Genomic DNA, 21,800 nt, shown 5'->3' with positions numbered 1-21,800 from the left:
CCAAAGTTATTCTCATTGTAAACAGAAAATCCAACAAACTGAAAACAGAATCTCCACAGTGGAGGGAGAAGAAACAAGACACAACTCTGAAGTGTCATGCCTTCTCTGATACAGCGGATGCTCAGAAATTCACCTGAGAGTTTAGCAGAGACTGGTCCAGTGGATTCAGTGGTCCAGTTGTCTAAAAATATGCTGAATGACCTGATTAGAAGAAGTGTTTGTCAGAGGGTCACAGACGTAGCAGAGGACAGGAATACTGCAGTAAAGAGAGAAACTAGAATTACTGTGCTGACCCGTTCTTCCAGACTCATATTTAATATTCAAGCTTGTGAGCGGTAGCCAAAAATCCCTTTTTATTTCAATTCCAAGCAAGTGGCAAACAAGTATGACATCCCCATAGGAATCTGAACCCTACGGAGCCCAGACAGGGTCATGGTGGGAAATATTTTTAGACCAAACTCTAATTCTGAAGCCTCATGATTCACCATGTTGACATTTTACATAATGGAAATTCATACAGATGTCACCTGTAACCAGATACCAATTGTCAACCACACTCAACAGGAATATAATTTACAATATCGACATCATGTTCTATCAAAGACATGAAACTAGCGGTGATGTAAGTAGTTCTTGACAGGAGGCCAAAATATCAGGTTAAAGAGCTGTTTCCAAAACGAGGAAATGCAATATGTCTTCATATTCGGTCATCGGGGTCTTACGGCAGCACATTGCATTCATTTGGAATAAACAACAACAAAAAAAACCCTGTTTTTTCTGAGTAATTAATTTTTTGGTTCGTTTTTTTGGATAATTTTTAATTATTTTTTTCGACAAACTAATGGTAATACCTGTGTGACTTAAGGACAGGACTATGTCCCAGTGTCTTAAACCCAGATCAAAGTAAAACTTGATTAAACTAAATAACCCTAACCCTAACTCTAAATAAAGGAATGAATGTGTTCATTTTTTAAAAATGCTCTCTAAGCTCAGAAACAAAAATTGAGTAATTCAGAAAAAAATACTCTGAAAAACCAACCATGAAAAAAATAATCTTTATAAGATAAATTACTCCGAAAAACAGACCAAAAATAAATTACTCAGAAAAACAGAAATAATTACTCAGAAAATTGAACCAATTTTTTTTTTTTTCAAGTGAATGCAATATGCTTCCGTAGTTGTTGTGATATTAAATATTGTGATTATTGTGTGATCAGTGGGTGCAGAAGTTTTGAGTGTTAGGGCCAAACTGAAGAAAATTGTTTTTAATCTTTCGAGAATGAAGTCATAATTATCATTAGTCTCAGATCAACTGTGACACTAAAATGAGGAACACGGCACATTTTGTGAAGTTATATTTTGGTTTGCTCTTCACAAATAAGGAACTATATTATCTCTCTGTCACACAAGCACCACATTATCGTCAGCATCATGACAGGCAGATTGTGCAGGAAACTGAGTCTGTTTTGAATAAAGAGTCAACAGATTTGGAGGAAGTCATCTCTTTAGGGGAGGAGGAAAACATCGGCGTTCTTTTAACAACAACAACAACACCAATGATAATAATAATGATGATAATGATAATAATAATAGCAAATGTAATGGAAAATGACTGCTTAAGACTTATAGTCTGCCTGCAACACATTCTCAAGTCTCTTAAACCACATGGTTTCCGGTGCAGTTATGCTTGGCACCACATGATGTTCTTATATTTTTGCAAACATCCTGCTCTAAAAAAGACACATATGCTCTCACTGACACAAGTCAGTGCACCGTATTGTATCTGCTCGATACGTATACTCTGTACTCTGCATTACTACTACAGCATTAAATACTTCTTCCCTTAAGACCGAACATTGACGTACATTATTTCCAGCTCCCAGAACGAACTGTGGGCCAGAATTCACAAATAATAAATAGTGTTTAAATAGTTGATGAAAATGTTTTTTTTTTCATCAGATTGCCTATAGATTGTGCTGAAAAAAAGGATATAAGACACTCTTCATTGCACATTCTTATAGCCTCTGTTTAAACTGTACGTTTAAAAATAGTAATGGAAAAAAGCAGCCAAAATGCTTTGTGTTCTAAAGGGGATAATTAATTATTAGTAATATATATGTATACACATACATACTGCACAACCTTCTATCCATCTATCTACTTCATCCCTCACTAAAATGTATTAATGGCTCTTAGATGATGGATAAAGTTTGTAATGTGTAGAAATGCAGTGCCATGGATTGAGTAAATCAATGAGCAAACACGCCAATATTATCAAAATAGATTTTATTCTAGACCTTGTGATCTGAGTGATATTACAACAGTCAGATCAGGAGGCTGCAGACTGCAACCCTGTGAGTGAGAGAGAGAGTACAACATATGTGAGGGCAAAGACAACACAAACAAAACAAAAAATAATCCTGCAAATTGGTATTTACATGTTCTGTGTTAGACGTCAACAGTTCAATCCAAATTGTATGTATTTTTGTTCATTTTAAGTGGATGGCTACAAATAAATCAGAATTACAAAAGTTTTGAGAGGTACAAAACCTTCAAGGGCTCTCCGACATAGCAAAGATAATTTGACATTAGTACGATCGGTAGGAACAAAAAACAAACAAACATAGCAAACACGTTTGAATGCAGTGTAAAAAGCTTATCTAAAAACTAGCCTTTATAAAATACCATTCCACTGTCATGGACATCAATTCAGATAGTGTACAGTGATACAGTCCAATCACTGCAGACTGCATTAAAACAAACTTCCAAAGAGTATTACGCTTCATTACAATTTTAGTAACATTTGTGACAAAACCTGCGACAAGTCCGACAACGTGTGTCTGTGTAGCTTATGCCGTTAAGACGGTCGCCGTGGCGGTGAGATGAAAACTGGAATGGCGTGCAGCTGACCCGTTTCTATCAGTCCTTTCCCCGCTGAAACACGGCACACACTCTGAGTCATCTTTAAGAGCGTTTTGTATTTTAGCCTCCGTGTCTGTGATGATTTGGATAAAACACATCTCCCCGTTTCTCCAGTGTCAGCCTCGAGTATGGGGGGGGGGGGCAGCTCTTTTGAATCACTATGACTGTTAAATGGTATTTTATTTAAAAAAAACAAAAAACAAAAACATTCCTCATGGTCACAACCTCTGGTGATGCACGCCATCATCACATCTTGTACTTCAAGCGTCTTCAAAAATGTACAAATGAGTGGCAAACAAGAGATTCCCCTTTGACAGCACATATACTTATATTTATATATGTATATATATATATATATATATATTATATGCAGATAACCATGTTACATCAAGTCTTATGCCCCAAGTCTGCTTTTTAACAGCAACTCTGAACACTACAAACAAAAGCAATCTGTGCATATCTGTGCATAGGCCTGAACACAGCCCGTCTCCAGAGAGTGTGTGTGTGTGTGTGTGTGTGTGTGTATTAATGCTGGGCAACAACTGCCTGCCAACAGCTAACAAACAGCTGTAGTGTCTACTCTGGTCACCACGGGAAACTGAAAACTACACACATTACAGAATAAAAGCTGATGGACTGCTTAACGAGACAAACCGATATGAAATCCAGAATCGCCGGTTCACTCTCAAATGCTGACTCATGTTTACAAAAGGTGCACTCGAAAAACCCTGTGCTTCCAGAGGAAGTGATAATCCAGATGTTTGCCTGTTTAATGACTAAAAAGGGGGAAATGGAACCTGATTAAAACGGACCTTAGTCCGTCTAATCATGTTGTGATTATCATAACAAGCACAAATATGACTATTAATTATTCATGTCAAATGTATTAAAGCAGACTTGTTTTTCCTCCATCTCTCGTTCCCCACACATCCCATACACCGCAAAGACACCAGAAAGCAGAGCTTCCACTGTGTCCCGTTACCTCACTGGTGACACAAGTGCACAGCTGGTCTAGGACCAGCTCAGTTTCAGTGACGGGAGCCTGAAGCTGTCTGCACTTTTACTGCAGTGGAACATGATATCAAACGTGGCGTTACAGCTACAGAGGCTTTGAATTCGTCAGAGCTTGACATTACCCGGATGAATTCACACCTGAAAAATCATGTCTCAGGATAAAAGTTGCAGGAACAAAAGGTGAGTTTACTCTTTGATTTACAGCTTTAGACTTTGTAACAAACAAACAAAGAACGGGGGAACAAACATGGTCGTCAAAATGATCAACCACTTCCATTTTCTGAGCTATACATTTGCATTTGTGAACATTACAGACTGAAAAAGATGATCACTCACAGAACATCCATTACAAAACAAGCCACACCCCCCACCCCACCCTTCTTTCCCACCCCACCCCCATGTAATATAAAACCTAGAGAGAGATAAAATCCAAATTCAACACGACAATGTCCACAGGACACTGGACGCTGGCATATGCAATATGCATACGAAAAACAAATTGATCTTTAAAAAGGATAAAAAGAGGAACGTGAAAATAATCCGGGTGGTTTTGGTTTGTGTGTGATGAGCCCGACGAGGTTATACTGAGTGACGGCGTGTTTCTTCCAGCAGCTCTGGGAGAGAAATGCAAGTGTGCAAACAGACCTTTAAGAACTGTGTGTGGCAAAGGTCGGGTCCTTGTGTGTACATCAGAGGGATGTGAGGTGAGGAGGGAGAGAGTCCTGTAATGGCGAGCCATTGCATCTGATGGGACTACAGCAGTGTGCCGGACAGGCAGGGACAGTCAGTCATTTTGGCTATTTACACATTCGTAGTCGGTCCATGGCTCCCACTGATGAGTGTCATTTCCTCAGGTCTAATACACAAACCTGGACAAAAAAAATAAATTGTAAGGAGTCAAGTACAACACAACACAACACAACACTTCAATGTCAGCAGCACATCGACAGGATGAGGGGTTTCAGTCATCATCAACAGCTCAATGGCAGAGGAAATGACACTCGTGTGCACGCCACAGCAGAGCAGCCTCATCACAGAATCAGGGCAGATTTTCAGACTTTTTATATTTCTGTTTAGTGTTAATGCTCATTTACGCCTTATGTGTATGTGATAATTATCTGTGGCACAGGAAGTTGAATGGGTTTTTTCTAGAGAAATGGAGCATGTAACAGTTTTGGTGGTGACGGTAGGGAAGGGAGGATGAATTCAATATATGTATATACTTTGCTCAGACTCAATTCATTCATTCAATTCTTATGAACTGATAGCTAATTGTCAGATTATTTTGTGTTTGAAGGGGACATGGGAGACGTGCTACGAGCTGGGCAGTCAAACACTGTGCATTTTTCTGTCTGAATCTGAATGTTTCCGTCTCATGGATTGTTAGAGAGTCTTTGGTGAACGATAACCAGACTTTAGAACGTACAACTTTCTCCACTGTGAATCGGTCTCTGCAGGTCTGTGTCTCTGCGTGTGTGAGTGACAGGCAGGCAGTGGCTGATAGCCCCGCCCCCCAGCACAGACAGAGACATACACAGATCTCTCCACGGGATTAGGAACAGCAAAAAAAATACAAAATCAGATTGGGCCCCACTCAGCCATGCAGTGATGACTCCGCCCACGTTAAGTAGGTACTTTTTTGTAGTGGCGATGCAACCTAATCGTGCCGTGTCGTGCCGAGGCGAATAGAGCCGGTGGAAATGCGCCATTAGTGAACAGAGGCAGTGGTGGCTGTTACTTATATGATATTGTGCTCAAACAGCAAAACTTACCGATCCATCTGATGCACTGGCTCCTACTTTGTCCCCTGTGGCGTTCCAGCATACCTCAAAGATCCCTCCTGTCCCCCTGTAGCTGTGGACTAAAGCACCCGTCTGAAGAAAAACAAAAACACAAGAACAACTTCCTTATCATATTTGTAATGCTGTGAATGGTTATTGTTAGGGATGTCCCAATCAACTAACAAGTGTCTTTGTTGTAATCTCAAGTTACCTGCTTTGGTCCCCACTAAAGCGTGTGTGTGTGTGTGTGTGCCCCAACAGATAAATAAAACTCTGCTACAGCTGAGCTACACAAAGGGCCTGCTCACTACTAATAAAGTATGCCCTGCAATTGGTGTAAATGATCGGGGGTTTCTGATCTGATCTGATACATGGAATCAGGACATCCCTAGTTACTGGTTCTCATGCCACACCTGAGTGTTCCAGATGTGGACACACTTGTCAAAGGAACCACTGGCGAGGTGCCTGCCATCAGGGCTGAAGGCCACACTGTAGACAGGCTCCTGGTGGCGGGTCAGTGTGTGGATACACACCCCGCGCTCTACGTCCCATAGACGCACTGTTGAGTCAAATGATGCACTGGAGAGACAAGAGACAGGGACAGAAAAGTTAACTAAGTGTACACAGCACAACCGTAATAAAATTAAGAACTTGTTTAATCTCTTGACTATGCAATTTCAGATATGATATATTTCTGATTCTGATTTCTAGCAATTAAGTCAAATGACACAAGGAAATGAAAACTCCTGAAAGCTAAAACAGCTGCCGCTTAGTATTCTTACCTGGCCAACATGAGGTTGGCACTTGGGTTGTTGGTCCCGGGGCCTGTGGGGCTCCACTTGATTGTGTAGATTTCTTTATTGTGAGCCTGGAGGTCATGGACACACAAGTCCTGTTTCATGCTCCAGATCTATGCCAGAAAGTTAGGATATGATCATAAAAAGCAGCTGTTAGATTCATTTTCCTTGTCTGATTTTGGGCTTTCCTTGGTCATGAGGTGGCAGTCATTACATTTGCATGTTGTGTGGACTGACCTTAAGTGTCATGTCATCGGAGCAGGAAGCCAGTAAGCTGCCCGTTGGATCCCACTTTATGGCGTTGACTTCATTCTACAAATGTACACCAAATATAGTAACTAAGACATAATAACTGCTACACAGATTGCAGCAAGTTTAGTCCAATATACGGTTTCGATTCATCCTGATAACCTTCTTAAATAAATGCCTTATATATAAGGGTTCAGAGTTTGTCACAGTGGGTGTTTTTCCACCCAGCACCTTAACAATATTAATCACAAACCACACCTCAATTTAATTCCTTTCTTTTCCCACCATGTCTCATGTCTTACCGTGTGTCCCTGGAAGGTCTTGACAGGTCTGTCCTGACCCAGCTTACACACATGGATGCACATGTCTGTGCTACAGGAGGCAAATGCGCTGTTGCTCTGCCAGTCTACGTCTAGAGCAGGTGCTGTTGGGAGGCAGAGACGGAGCTTAGGGCTACTGCAGCAGTGAGATATGCAAGCAGACCATGAGACACGCAGATAAATCTGAGGACAGATTTTTTATTGTCGCTTTTGTAGCCTGGTCTGTAATTGTCACACTCCCAACAAACTGCATTAAGTATAATCCTTACGGTCTCGCTGCAGTTCAACAAAAGGTAACATACACCAGGAAAACACACAGTGTTTTTGCCTCTTTTCACTCACCTGAGTGGAAAGGGAACTGTTGCTTTGCCTCTCCTGTGTGTGCGTCCCAGATAATTGTTGTCTGTGTGAAAGAGGAGAGTTTTATTAATAATATATGATTTTCAAGCCTTTTTATACAAGACAATGACACTCTTCAGACATGTAATGAAGTCCGGAGATTCTCTCGAGATTGTCCAGAGGGGCTGTATGTGAGAACACAGTCGTCCGCAGAAATCACCACAGACCTCTAATTAAGTTTTCGTATAACGCCCAAGTGAGCTCAGAAAGCAGCTGTACAGTTATGTGTAGCCTCTTCTGCAGATATACACTGCAGGAGTGCCATTACACTGAAGTACACTAGATGGCAATGTTGCACAATGTCCATGAATGGTTTGTCTGTGAAAGGTCCGTTCAAATGAAATTCATCATGTCATTAATATGCCGTTTCTCCTTTTCTATAATTAATGTTTGCAGGAAATCACAACATTAGACAATTTTCAACAATCCAAAGACAATTAATAAATGGATGAACACAAAAATGCAGCAAATGCATTTATTTCAGGAGCAAAACTGACCCCAGACATTTTAAACTTTGCTTCACTAAAATCTTAACTGGTAATTAATTACCAAAATGGCCACTCAAGTAATTGAAAGGTTGATAAAACACCCTAATATATATAAATATTATATTTTAGACTACATCCCTGCAATGATAAAAACCCATCATCCCCGTGTAGACATATAGCATGACAGCAAACTCGTAAACCACTGCGTCCTTCGGAATGATTTCAACCCTCCCTATTGATATCCTATCCACAATAAAAAAAATTTACTTAACTGTTATAAAAACACCCTGATGCTATTGGAAATATAATAACCCCAGTAAAGCCCCTTTGAAACTGGATTTATGTCTGAATCTGAAACACTTTTTGTCAAATTATGCCACTGTCTCCTCACGGTCCACTAGCTATTCATTCTGTGAACTGAAAAAGAAACCAGTTTTTGTATTTGAGAATCTAAAACCGACACACAGAATTTGTGCTTGGGCACAGAACAGGACGTCTCTGAAGCAGAAGTTTTTCCCTCATCTGTTCGCTGCTTGTGCATCTGCTCATAGGCTCTTTTAATTTACCGCTGTGTTGTCAGGTACAAAATCTATATGCAGTGTTTTACCTTGTCTACACCAGCACTGAGGATGAAGTTTCCTTTCTTATTCCACTTGAGTGCAAATATAGGACCTTTATGTTGACCCAAAGTGCTCGCAAGGTTACCTGAAAGAATAAAAACACAAATTATAAATACAGCAAACACATTTTACCATGGCACCTTGTGTGTAAGAGACTGAGGGTCTCACCATCTTTTGTCCATATTCTAGCAAAGCCGTCATATGAGCCTGTCGCTAGCAACGTTCCCTCACTCTGAAAGAGAAATGTATTTCTTAGTTAGTAGTCTGGTCAGTTGTATTTGGTGTTGTCCATTGACTCACTACACAGGAAAACAGGTTTGCTGCTGAGCAGTATTCAACTGCAGTGACTCGCCGCCCATATATATATATATATATATATATATATATATATATATATATATATATATATATATATATATATATAAATATACACACACACACACATACTGTATATATATACACACATATATATATATACACACACACACACATATATACATACATACATATATATACACACACACACACACAGCACTAGATTAGATTACTAAAAAAACTCCACTTAGTGGAGCAAGCACACAGTCACTCACATTCCAGTCTAGTGAGGTGACGTCTTTGTTGCTGGGTACGTCCTGGCCCCCTTCCCGTATGCAGTGTCTCAGAACCAGCTGGGTGGATCCGCCTGTGCTGTTCTCACTTAGGTTCCAGATTCGTGCTGTTGAGTCTCCAGACCTGCCGACACGCATACACACTGGAAACTTCAGGCTAAGCCAGGCTAAGTCAGGCTAAACCATACAGTTAGGTCACACATTTTGTTTTGCAACCAGCAACGGTGTATGTGTTAATCTGCATAGTGAGCAAGGTGAGGTTGCTGAGATCAGATCCCAAGATGCATGTGGACACACATTTAATACCAGGAGTAAATGAGCTACCTGTCCACCTGTTATTGCATCATCTCAGATATATGGTAATCCCGGGTTTGAACATAGTGTAGAGATGTAATGGAGATGTAAACACCTGAAATTAAAAGAGGTGGCAGCCATGCGTTTCTGCAGGCATGAGATCCGATGTCATGTGGCCACAAGAGACACATCCAGGATACAAATTAATGTGTGTAGAGTCATAATTAATACTGTTGCAAATTATCTCCACTTGTGAAGCCTCAAGTTTTGCCATTTCAAAAGGCACCAACTATGTCATTTTTTGAAATTGGAAAATCACAGGCACATGAGGAAACTAATCAGGAAGGTGTTCAGCAATATTATAAATCAAGTAAGAAATAGGTGCTAATTTTCCCCTTAACTTCCATTCAAGCAGAGTTATTTTTGCAACCAGCAGAGTCACCCCCTGGTGACGTGCTACTTCCTACTCCCTTTTCAAACTACAAGACTACATCCATGTCTACAAACTGGGGAGTGTCTCAGTTCCTGTTACAGCTGTGATCCTCAGAGCATACAGAGTTATTGTCAATATAATAATAAGAATGTTTTAACCTAACTTTTGGCCACAGATTACCATCTAACAATCTGAGTAGCATTTATAAAAAAGATTTTGATGCATTGTTGATGTTGTGAGTCAAACAAAAAAAATGATACAAGAAAAATGATGTGGTGATACTGACCCAGAGGCGAGGAGGTCGTTCACTGGGTTCCAGGCACAGATGAAAACTTCCGACTCATGGCCTCTCAGGACCATTGCTTTACTTTGAGGGATTTCCACGTCTCTGTCCACCTCCATTATCTCAGAGTGGTAATCTACAGTACAGGGCAGAGTGAGAAGCACAAGCAAAACCTTTAAATAAAGGTGGATAAAAGAGTAATCAGTAATACTGCCCTACCATTCTTCTTTAAAAGTAGAATGGACAAATGGCTTTCTCTGCTTGAGCAACCAAATATAATAACAGGGTAATTAAATCATTGGGGCATCATCCAACTTGCATCTGTGCTCCACCCACAACAACTACATGAGTGGGAATGTGTTGGCGTTCTTCCTCTGCATTCACATACAGCTAGCGTTGTTGATATGGCAGCGCACAGGGAGGGAGTTGATATAAGGGGCGGACGACCATGATCAGATAGCAATCAGATCTTGATAAGGACACCGGCGGTGGCTATTAATGCCAGGTGTAAATGCATGTGGTGAAGCGCTATGTGATTGCCAAGAGAGGTGGTGATCTCAAGGTGGTAAGCACTAAGTTAATCTTGCACAGGATCAAAAATACAAATGGCTTGCACTATGGCAGACAATTTATCATCCAAAAACAAGAACTGATTCAGAGACTTAATAAACATGAGCTAGCTTACTGGCTAAGGCATGAGATCCATTTTCCTCCCCATTGGCAGTGCCCTCCCCATTTTTGGTGCTTCCCTGGGGTCCTGTGCTGCTGGCACTGCCTGCCGCCACCTGCTGCTGCTGGGCCAGCTTGTCTCTATAGGCCTGCTGTCTGGTCTGGACAACATCTGGCATCACGGCATCGATCAGAGACAGAGATTCGATGGGCCGGCCGTCAAATAAGGTTCCATCCTACACAGAAAACATGCAGCATTATGTAACCAGTTTCCTCAAATTAACAGGGATTTGTAGTTTAAAGTTTGTACTTTATTGTAAGCCGGCAAAACTATAATGAACAGAAATTTGATATCACAAAAAGCCTAGATGCAAACTAGAGTGAAAACATAAAGCATGCACTGGAGTTTTTCTAACCAGTTCTTTGTAAATTACTCTCATTAGTATCCAACAGTGTAAGAGTCTGACCTCATTTATGCTGACTTCAGCCTCCACATACTGCAGGCCCTTCTGGATGATGGATATGAGGGCAGCAGGGGGCACCAGGGCTCCATTGATGTTGGACTGGCTTATGTGGCTCTCTATGCCAAAGGTGAATGCAGAGTGAGAGAAGCCTAGTGGAAGCAAGATTATTTTATGGTATGATTTACACAAAGTTCAATAAAGTGGGAGCTATGAAAAGAGGTGTAAAATATTTAACTGTATATTATTTAAAGTACTCAGACCAGTGTATCTATCAGCAGGTTGGTTCCTAAAAATAATCTTGGACTCACCTGACTCTTGCAGATATCTGTAAACCAGGAAATTGACCTCATCACTGCTTATGCTCATTTTTAGTCCTGGTGATTAAACCATTGGGTCAGCACAGTATAGGAGCCTGTAAAAGGAAAGCACACACTATAATGTGGTAGTAGTACACATGACACAGAAATGAAAGTTCACCAATGAAATAGAAGGAACTTCTACTCTTATCTTAAAAATACCCCCCACCACCACACACATACACACACACACACACACACACACACACACACAGGATGGTGTTACTCTATGAGGTAACTTCCAAATTGGCACACATGGTGAAAATAGAGAACAGGAAGGGGTTAAAAACACAGCACCTAACTTGACCTCACTCTCGTAACTTCTGAACAGGGAGCAGAACAAAAACACTAACCAATCTGCCATTTGATGAATAATAACTTCTTGCTCGTCTACCTGTTAGATGCTGCAAATGCCTCCTCACTCTAGGCAGAGAACCAGTTTCCATTCATTGACCTACAACTGGAAATTATTTCCAGCAGTCTTCACAAGGCAGGCGGGTATTTTGGACCAAATGTCTGGCATAGACTGAGGCTTTAAACCTCAGCAGTGACAGATTGTGCAGTTCTTGTTGTTGGCCCCATATTTATTCATGCAGAACCGGCGCTGTTTAAACAGGACAGTGGAAATAAACAAGGAGTCTGGACGAGGGACAGAACCACTACTGTTTCCGTCATGCCAATGCCCTGAAAAAGTCAACATGTCTCCTGCTGCATCCCAGAGGCTGAGATCCAAGACCAACTGAACCAAGAAGCCTGCAATCTAGTGGAAGCCCTACAGCAATTCCTAAAAAGGCAGTCACAAAGTCTTGATGGCTAATACATCCCATATGAAGCATGAAGCATAACCATTAAATTCAGTACAATACAAGCAAAATAACACATTTTTGTTAAGGGAAAACCAACTCTAAATAAAAAGAGTGGTGAACTTCTGCTGCCATTGCTCATCTTCTTCAAGGTTTTGACATTGCTATAGTTCATGTCAAACCAGTCTGGACATTCTCTTTTGACCTCTGGCATCAACAAGGCTTTTTCACCCAGACAACTGCTGCTCACTGGATATTTTCTTTTTCAGACCATTCTTTGTAAACCCTAGAAATGGTATGAAAACCACGGTAGATCAACGCTTTCTGAAATACTCAGACCAGCCCACCTGCTACCAACAACCATGTTATGTTCAAAGCAACTTCTCATCTTCCCCATTCATATGCTTCCTTTGAATTTCAGCAGGTCATCTTGATTACGTCTATATTGGGGCTGTAACTAACACTCATTTTCATAATCAATTAATCTAATAATATTCTCGACTAATCAATTGGGTGCTTGGTCCGTGTCGAAATATTTGATGATTCCTTTAGTAATAGACTAATAACCGATACATCGTTGCAGTCCGAATCTTTATGCTTGAATAAATTGTGTTGCTGCCATCTGATCAGCTGACTAGATGTTTGTGTGAACGAGCAGTTGAACAAATACCTGAAGAAGTGGCCAGTGAATGTATTATGTGCTATTCCCACAGCACCAGTTCAGTGCTCGGGCTGCAAGAGTGTCTTTCCATTGTTGTCATTAAGGTTCAGTATGTTGATAATTACCAAGTTGGTAGAACACTTATGCTTATCTAATACTAACCTCCTTTCAAAGAGTGCCAGCAAAATGTCATTACCATGCAAGTGACAAGGGGGCAGTGAAGAGGGTAAGAGCTTACTTACTTACAAGAATAGCTGCTTGACCATTCTGTCAAATGTTACGTTTAGATCATTAGCTCTATCAAGAGCACTGACACAGCATTTAATTACATAATAACCAAGCCACCAACATAGTTCACATTTCCACTTCTGTTCAATTGATGTCCTACCCTTGGCCATGGTACTGCAATCTTCCAGGCATCAATATAAGTATACAACTGCACAGAAAAGCTAAAATTATGTAATACTAAACAGTGAGATACTCTACCCATGCGATCAAGATGTCTTCAGGGGTGCATCATAACTGCGTTGTCCTCGACAAAATTTCCCAATTCCTGGGAGACAAGGAACAAGCATTTACTCAAACAATCATTTCCTTGACTTGAATTTAATTAATTTCAACATGCACTGCTGCCAAGTAATGCCCAATATTAAACAAGTAGTGCCAAATACCACTTTCACGCATAATATCCAACTAGAGTATTTACAGAAGACAGTATTCCTCTCTTAGAGGTGCAAAAAAATTAAGAGAAAACATTCCAGCAGCAGTGTGTCAGGGTGAAAAGGCAGCAGGAACCAGGTGTTATGCACAAAGGGGCGAGTCACAAAACAAGAACAGAAACTGGGTCAGCAATATAAAAAGCTAAATACAGTCTGAGGATATTTGAGCATGGTGAAGCCATCCCTGAAGCAGTAACATCAAAGTGTGCTTTGTAGTATAAAATCTGAATTAAACAGCCAACTTTGTTGTCAGTGTCACAGATGCTACTATATTATCTTAACAAAACTTATACAGAATGTCAAACTGGTACCAATGACTTTTGTTACTCCTTAGTGAACGTGGCTCGTGACTGTTTTTGTGCCACTTAAATCCAATGCAAGGTATGTCCCAATGCTAATCTGTCAGTAACTAAATTAGCAAGATAATAAGCTACTACATTGCCCTTCCCACCTAAAGTGGTAGTGAATCTCCAATGTGTTAATTGAGACAGTGTTACATGTGATGCACTTAGAGCCTATGAATGACTCAAAATGCACACAGTCACTGGTAAAAGCCAGAATAAGTAGACATGGATGATATGAACATTTCCACAGGTTAATTATCCTTGTCAAAAAATATTAAGGTGATTAACAATATTATTGCAATAATTACAAAAAGACTATTTTTATTATTAACGGAAACGGGTGGGGCCTTCCGTGTATGCCGTTATTCAGTTCATATTCATATGCTTATAGAAGATGCTCTCAAATTTGCATACGGTTTGCGTTCAGATTCTAAAAGCGTATAGATACTGAGGAAGATGTTCCTAATATTTTTTTAATACTTACGTAAGAAAAAAGTATTTTACAAAATGTTTTTGCAAAACCATATATTTTTATATCAATGGCTTTATTTTATTTTAATCTCAAATAGGGATATTCACCACCATCAAACGAAACTTAATAAAAAGGATGATATTGCATATTGTCCCATCCATACACCACATATATCAAGTAACCCCACTTTCAATTGACAATTATTGCAATGTTTACAGTAAATATCCCACATGTCATGGTCACTGAGTGGAAACACGGGGGCAAATGGAAGCAGGCTTTGTCGCAATTTATGCAACGAGATTGATATGTGAATATACAATACTTGCGTATTTTTAGGTAGTTATGGGAACAAATTTATTTCATCGTCATTATTATTATTAGATATGTTACGTTAGCTCCCCGGCTAATGTGCGAGTTTACATTAGTTTTGCCTTTGCGGCGGCCGTACCCGTCACCACACATGCCACTGAGGTAAGGCGGTCCACGGTCTCATTTAACGCAGGTCACCCAACAGTTAGCGCTCGAAGCACTGTACTCAACGCTGTGCTAGTTCACGGTTTGTATTTGATATGGACAATATTTGATGCTACGGACGTTAACGTGGCTTCTTTAAAATTACACTTTTGACGAAAACAAGAGCGCGTCATGATCACTACAAACCTACTGAAAACTAGCGAGCTAGCTAACACTAGCACGCTACGCTAATGACAGTGTTGCTATAATCTCGTACCTACTTGGACAAAACTTCTCAAATGTTGAGATCTTCCACAGCTCGTGTATTCAAGTCAGACCATGTTATCGTTTAATCAGTTGCAACACAGGACGCTTTCGCACACATTTATATGTATTATCTATCGTCAGGCTATTAAGTTGAAGCTAACGCCAGGCGGTAAGAAGCCAGCTACAGCCTCAGATATTCGACACAGTGGCGTGACCGGGCATGCAAAAATGAGCTGCCTGTAACTACTGTTATTTCAAAGCGCCACTCGTTGAAGCTAATGATTAACCCGTGATGACGGTGGTGCATTCATGGTGTCCCACACCGACCGCGGCTAATCTGTGAAGGAATAACGGCAAATATTAGGTATTAAGTGGCTCTGGTAGAACATGCCCATCACACAACTAACCTATTTTGCAAACGCGCACAATGACACGTTTGTGGTTTGCTGAAGTTGAAATCAATCCTCCAGTGTTGATTTAATGTCAGCTGCTGGTCTCTTTGACTGATCCACGTCAAGATGGAGACATTTTGTTCCTCACAGAAAACCGACGAAGGAGACAGAAAAAGAGGGGGAAAAATAGCGAGGCCTCTGGAAGTTTGTCCCACAGCCAAGCACCAGTCATAACACGAGTGTCCTCGCCCATCCCCCACTACACCTCATTTTCGCATGTCTGGTCATCATCACTAGCTATGGATTAATGACACCCCACCCCCTCTACTGTGCTCAGTCATTCAGACTGGGAAAGTCAACAACAAGCTTACATCATCAGTGCAATCTGTGGTTTACACTGTTACTTTTATTTGTTTATTTATTTATAAGCTTCATACATGAGACCCACAAGTGTATCAATTTACTTAATGTTTTTATCACACTGCCACAACTTTATAATTACAATAATAATAATGATTTATTTTTTTCTATGTACCATTAAAAACAAGGTTACCAAGTGTGTTTTAGAACAGTGTTTCCCAAACCTGGTCCTCAGGGAACACTGCCCTGCATGTTTTAGATGTTGCCCTGCTCCAACACACCTGATTCAGATGAACATTCATTATCAGGCTTCTGCAGAGCTTGATGACAAGCTGACCATCTGAATCAGGTGTGTTGGAGCAGGGCAACATATAAAACATGCAGGGCAGTGTTCCCTGAGGACCAGGGTTGGGAAACACTGCTTTAGTCATAATGAATTTGTCCTCTGTATTTAACCCATCCCTTGCTAATCTTGCTAATTTAACCCAACACACCCAAGCCGTGTGACACGGGAGCAGTGGGAAGCACTTACCTGCACCCTGGGCGGGACTGGGACCAGCAACCTTCTGGTTATGAGCCAAATTCCTTTCTTCATGGCCATGGGTTGCCCACAAAATTGGTTCCCTGACTGGGAATCAAACCCAGGCCGTGGCGGTGAGAGCGCCAAATCCTAACCCCTAGACCACCAGGGACACTTGTTCATTGGTTTGTGAGACAGATAGGCCAGCAATCAACAGCAACAATAAAGTAGAGGTTCAGTAATTGTACATAAATCTTAAAGTGTAGCATGTATTGCAGACTTTAGTGATGGATTTGGTTGCAGCAGATAATGTGCGTTGTTGTAGTCCACACAGTTTCCTCCCAGTCTCTGAGTTATTTGATCCTCCCACACATTTATCTTAGTGCTCACCAACAGAGACGTCCCACTCTAATATCTTGGGCCACATATGGATGGGTGATGGGGATGTTGAATTCGTATGTAATTTCTTCATATGGAGCAAAACTGGTAGGATTCTACTGGTTAGTCACAGTGTTTAATCAAGGTTTATAGATTCAATGTTTAAAAACATGTCTGGGGGGAACAGGTTTCAATTTCACTGCTGTTTAGTTGGTTTGAATGTTTGATTTTCCACATTCTACCCATTGTTTTTTCTCCTGAAGCCATGATGAACAAAAATATGAGTTTGTGTTTTGGCTGCCAGTAAGAAAATGCAAAGCAAATTCCTCCTGTCTTCTCCAGTGCCAGGCTTTACACAACATACTGTATGACTCACTCTGGGGGCAAATATTGTGAACTCATTCACTTCCTCACTGTGACTCTAATCCTACTCATCAATTTTCTGTATGCAGAACAATGCAAAATGTGTGTACTGTACATTAATAAGTATTAACGGAGTGAGAATCATTTATCATGTTTAGCATATTTATCAGCAGCCAAGCAAGTGGCAGCACGCTTTGACAACTGCCTTAGCAACAGCAGCCTTTGCCTTTTTCATTATGTGTATGTGTGTGCTTGTGAGTAAAGAGGACAGAACATTAACACATTTGTGACTATCACAGGCAAAGAAAGGTAGTCCAAGAGTTTCATCTCTATAAAAAGAATAGATAAATGAGATAAATGCACACATTCACATACACAATAGGAACTTTGTATTTGTATTATTCCCATTAGCCTAAGATAATAGCACCATCAACATATACAGTATACAGCAGGACAGATGACACTCCACTCAATCACAACACACATGTTATTAATTACATATTATGCGACAAGCACCAGCAATTCACATAGGCTCAAAGCAAGCTCACCTAATAATGGTATCACTACTGAATACTGAAGTAAAAGTCGCTGCACACACGCACACACACATATGCATTATGTGAGCATGACACAAAAGGGAGTAAAAACGAGCAAGGAGCTTGGCTTCACTGCTCAGCATGAGCTATTTTTAGCCCCTGAGAGACAAAAGACAAGCTAAAATTGCTGTTTCACCTCCAAATGTGGTACTCGAAGACAGTGTGCACTTCCCTTTGGCTATGTATAGGCCCAACCTCAAATAAATACAAATACCTAACCATCTGCCCTTGAGTCAAGCTATATTTGCTCGTACATTTTCCGGCTGTCCTTCTGTTTGCATAGGTTGTGTCATTATTTTAAATGGCTTAAGGCCAGTGTTTAATTTACGAGGGAATCATCTGAGCTCAAAGGAAGGAAGGAAGGAGCTTTACACGTCCTCAGAGAAATTGCCTCTTATACTCTTTTAATACTGTTCATCACTAAGTGGGTCTTTGGTAGGCCAGACAATAAGCTGATCTGATGATGCAGGTATGTGAAAGCCAAATGAGCTCATTAGTGGCAAGAGCGTGAGGGAAAACAAACACCTGTGACCTGTGTAACAATCACAGGTCAGATGTGCCTAATTTGATGGTAAGACTTGTAAGAGTATATGTACAGTGGTTAGTACATTACATTATGCAGTATATATGTTAAGCTTAAGAGGATCCCTGACAACATCTGAAAGTGCTTACATGTAATTTCTCTGGATAATCTGTAAATGAGATTATCCAGGACTCTATTAACTTTTTCTAACAGCATGACAACCAAGTAATGCAGAAAATGGTCTACAGCAAGTGACTGTTTGCTGACCCAACACGGAACAATGATGTATTTTAATACATAAGCTCTAAAGATATATAACTTAGAAGAGTTGTTACAACATTCTGACCAACGTGGCCAAGTGGAAACCCTTCATTCTTCCTCTAGTTTCTGAAGTGGCAGAGACACCTAGTGGCCATGTGTTGCAAGATGTTTTGACAGTTGGGAGACTATGAAGCTGCTTAAACATTCTGTGCATGTACATCGTATACATAAATGGAAAGATGGAGGCGTTTGAAATGTCCGCTCCTGTATCTCTTGGTGGGAGTGCAGCAGTGTCTGCTACAAACATAGCAATGCCCCCCGAGGAGAGCCACATATCTGAGGGTACAGTTGAGATTCATTGTGCCGAACCATTTTAGGCACTGCAGCATTGTGCAGGGAACTCATATGACTAACACAGGTATGGCAGGCATCCTGTTCACTTGGGGTAAGTGTTTAAATAAGAGGTCGTCAGCTGATGTTCCTCAGAGCCCAAACCATGGTGGAGAGACACTGCTGACAGTTGTAGCCCAAAGTCTGGATTATCATAACAACACAGCAGCAAGAGGTAGGACTAATTCAAAGAATTAGCTGTAGAATTAACTCGAACTTTGATGTGAGATTATTTCAGCCATCAGGGAGAAACAAAGAACCTGTGATCCCACACACATGTGAGCGTGTGGATAATCCAGAGGGTCAACTCAGAGCATGTAGTAGATGGGAATTCAAAAGTATCAAACCTTTAAAGGTGTCATCCACAAGTTTATTAATAAATGATGTGTTTATGTTTAGCTCTAATTTGGCTGCAGCATGGATTTTCAGATAATTCATAGGTTCATAATTCATCTTGACATGCTCTGATGCATCATAACTGAATGGCTTTAATGGTACATGCTGTGTTTCAGTCAGCAAGATGGTGACAAGTGTAAAATAGGCATAAAATGATTATAAATTGATGCACAAATATGCAGGCATGCAGTTTAGTAGACCGTTCCCTCGTACCTTTTACTTACTTATATTGTGCGTCTTTGCAATGCTGTGCAATGGAGCTTGGGGCTCTTTTTTTTTTTAAAGACAACAAACACTGCAGCACCTGACAAGAAAGGAATTATCACTGGACGGACAAGACAAAAAATACATCCTGAGACATTCATCATCAAATAGTGTGGTGATAACAGCGCAGGCTTTGAATTCCACAGTGCTGTTAATCATGCAAGGTGAGCGTAAACACCCACTAAAGTAAAAATGTACAGGCTGGCACACCGAGTCCTCACGTCCCAGGTCTCTATATGTTCTACATGCCTTTATTTGACGCAACATTAGATCAATTAAAATCTAATGAAAGCTGCAAAAAGTAATTAAAGACCTTGGTTGAAGAATCATGAGGCAGCACAGACAAGAAAGACTCCTCAAACATGGGAAAATCACAAATAACAACACAACTGTTGTGTGTTCTTTGTCCTTATTTTATTTTATTGTCATTTTGCCTCTTTTGTAGTATCATAGTCTTTATGGCAGGAACATGAGATGCACCTTTTATTGTTTCCATGAGGCAAAATTTGTCTTAGGCATTCAAAACATGACATATCACGTACAGAAACACACAGTTATCAAGTACATCTCTTGATTAATTCAAGGAACGTCTGCGTAACTGTGCAACGGTTCACTTGACAGGCTTCACACTTGGCAGGTGACTCAATAAAAGGGGACACACTGTGTGCAGTGCTGACTTTTTTGGACGAGGAATGCAAACGACAAAGTGTTAATGTTCAATAGAACAAATGGCCAAATACAAATGTCAAAATATTGTTTGCATATATTTTGTGTTGGTGTGTCTTTTTGTACAGTTCAACATTTGTCCTTTTGAGCTATTATCTGCGTGGTCTTTTTTCAACTCAAGCTTTTTGGTTATGCGGCTCACTATATGTATGCCATTTAGATTTATCCCTCATTTATTCACGCTTTCAATGTCACAAGATGGGAGTGAGGCAGCTGAAAAAAACTGAACCAAGGACACACCTGTAAGGAATATACAGTGAGGTCAGTCGATCCTATCTGCTGCTGGCACAGGCGAGAAATTTCTTCACATTAATAAGGAAATCTGAACAACATGTTCCCGCTGAGATAAACACGTTCACACTGACAGAGCACACTGGAGGTTTTTAAATATATGAGAATTGAAGGATTGAAGAAATGAATTCAGAAATTACCTTGTTGGTTACTGTCATTCAGAGCCACTTTCACCATGAAGCTATGTCTATACTTGAAGTCATTTTTGCTTTGCGCTTCAATCATTACCATTTTCAGGAGACAAAATGAACTTTTAACTTTTGCATTGCTTATGAGTGGTGAGAAAATAAGCATATTAATATATAAATCATATTTCCAAAATGTGGAAAACATCACATTTTTATTATTGAATTCATTTGTTTCTGTCCTTTTCAGTTTGGAAAGTCCTGCAAAATCAGGCTCAAAGCCTGCGTGAGACCACCTGGCCCATATATCATTAAGAACAGTGTCACACACATTTCCTTTTAAAGTTATAGGGAGGAAGTCACCTGCCACTTTGATTTCAACCTCCATGAACAATGCTGCATGGCTACCAACACATTTACAACTCTCTTTGCAATCTTTTGCCTGACTGTAAACTAGACACAAGAGGTGAGGCAGAGTTCCTGTAAGTGTGCGTCTCCGTGTTTAGCTGAAATCAATACAGTTATGTGTGGAACTTGAGGCACTTGAAGGGCAGCGGTCAACATGCTTTTACGAAGGAGAAAAGTTGTCAGCCAAAGCGTAAAACTTGTGTAAGTGCCTCTCTTTGTTGTGTATATGCATGCGGCGCTGCATGGAATGTTTTGAGAAAACCATGAATGCAGATGTCATTCCTTCAGATTTGTTGTGTCATACTGGAGTTGACTCTCAGCAACATTTCCTCTAAGCAGCTGGGAATGTAATACAATAAGGAAATTACTCATCTAAAAGGAACTTGTTGGC

General features: G+C 40.4%; 1 protein-coding gene and 1 non-coding gene across 7 annotated transcripts; both read right to left on the bottom strand.

Annotated features, from left to right (window-relative positions):
• Positions 1-2,269: 2,269 nt before the first annotated feature.
• Positions 2,270-16,059, bottom strand: LOC131463379 (F-box-like/WD repeat-containing protein TBL1XR1). 6 transcript variants are annotated; one of them, XM_058635073.1, is made up of 16 exons: positions 15,824-16,059; positions 13,648-13,714; positions 11,650-11,753; positions 11,345-11,490; positions 10,894-11,113; positions 10,212-10,344; positions 9,181-9,322; positions 8,759-8,822; positions 8,578-8,675; positions 7,426-7,486; positions 7,066-7,187; positions 6,752-6,826; positions 6,500-6,627; positions 6,131-6,296; positions 5,709-5,810; positions 2,270-4,805 (listed from the first exon to the last, which is right to left on the bottom strand). In XM_058635073.1, the coding sequence occupies exons 3-16, from the start codon at positions 11,705-11,707 to the stop codon at positions 4,779-4,781; spliced, it is 1,542 nt and encodes a 513-aa protein (XP_058491056.1). In that variant the 5' UTR covers positions 11,708-11,753; positions 13,648-13,714; positions 15,824-16,059; the 3' UTR covers positions 2,270-4,778. The 6 variants fall into 6 exon arrangements, with proteins under 6 accessions (XP_058491056.1, XP_058491046.1, XP_058491045.1 ...); XM_058635063.1 differs by lacking the exon at positions 15,824-16,059 and adding an exon at positions 15,427-15,628; XM_058635062.1 differs by lacking the exon at positions 15,824-16,059 and adding an exon at positions 15,431-15,628.
• A 729-nt stretch (positions 16,060-16,788) lies between these two features.
• trnae-cuc (transfer RNA glutamic acid (anticodon CUC)) lies at positions 16,789-16,860 on the bottom strand. Its single transcript has one exon. It is a non-coding gene; the product is annotated as a tRNA-Glu (tRNA).
• Positions 16,861-21,800: the final 4,940 nt, after the last annotated feature.

Source organism: Solea solea, chromosome 1 (assembly GCF_958295425.1).
Source record: "Solea solea chromosome 1, fSolSol10.1, whole genome shotgun sequence".
NCBI lineage: Eukaryota > Metazoa > Chordata > Actinopteri > Pleuronectiformes > Soleidae > Solea > Solea solea.
Note: the sequence above shows the minus strand (reverse complement) of the source record. Positions and strands in the feature narration are given on the sequence as shown.

Coding starts and splice junctions, on each gene's coding strand:
- LOC131463379 (XM_058635073.1), bottom strand. CDS start 11,707: ATGAGCATAAGCAGTGATGAGGTCAATTTCCTGGTTTACAGATATCTG. Junction 11,114..11,344: donor CTGAAGTCAGCATAAATGAG/GTCAGACTCTTA, acceptor TTTTCTGTGTAG/GATGGAACCTTATTTGACGG. Junction 9,323..10,211: donor AACGACCTCCTCGCCTCTGG/GTCAGTATCACC, acceptor GCGTGTCGGCAG/GTCTGGAGACTCAACAGCAC.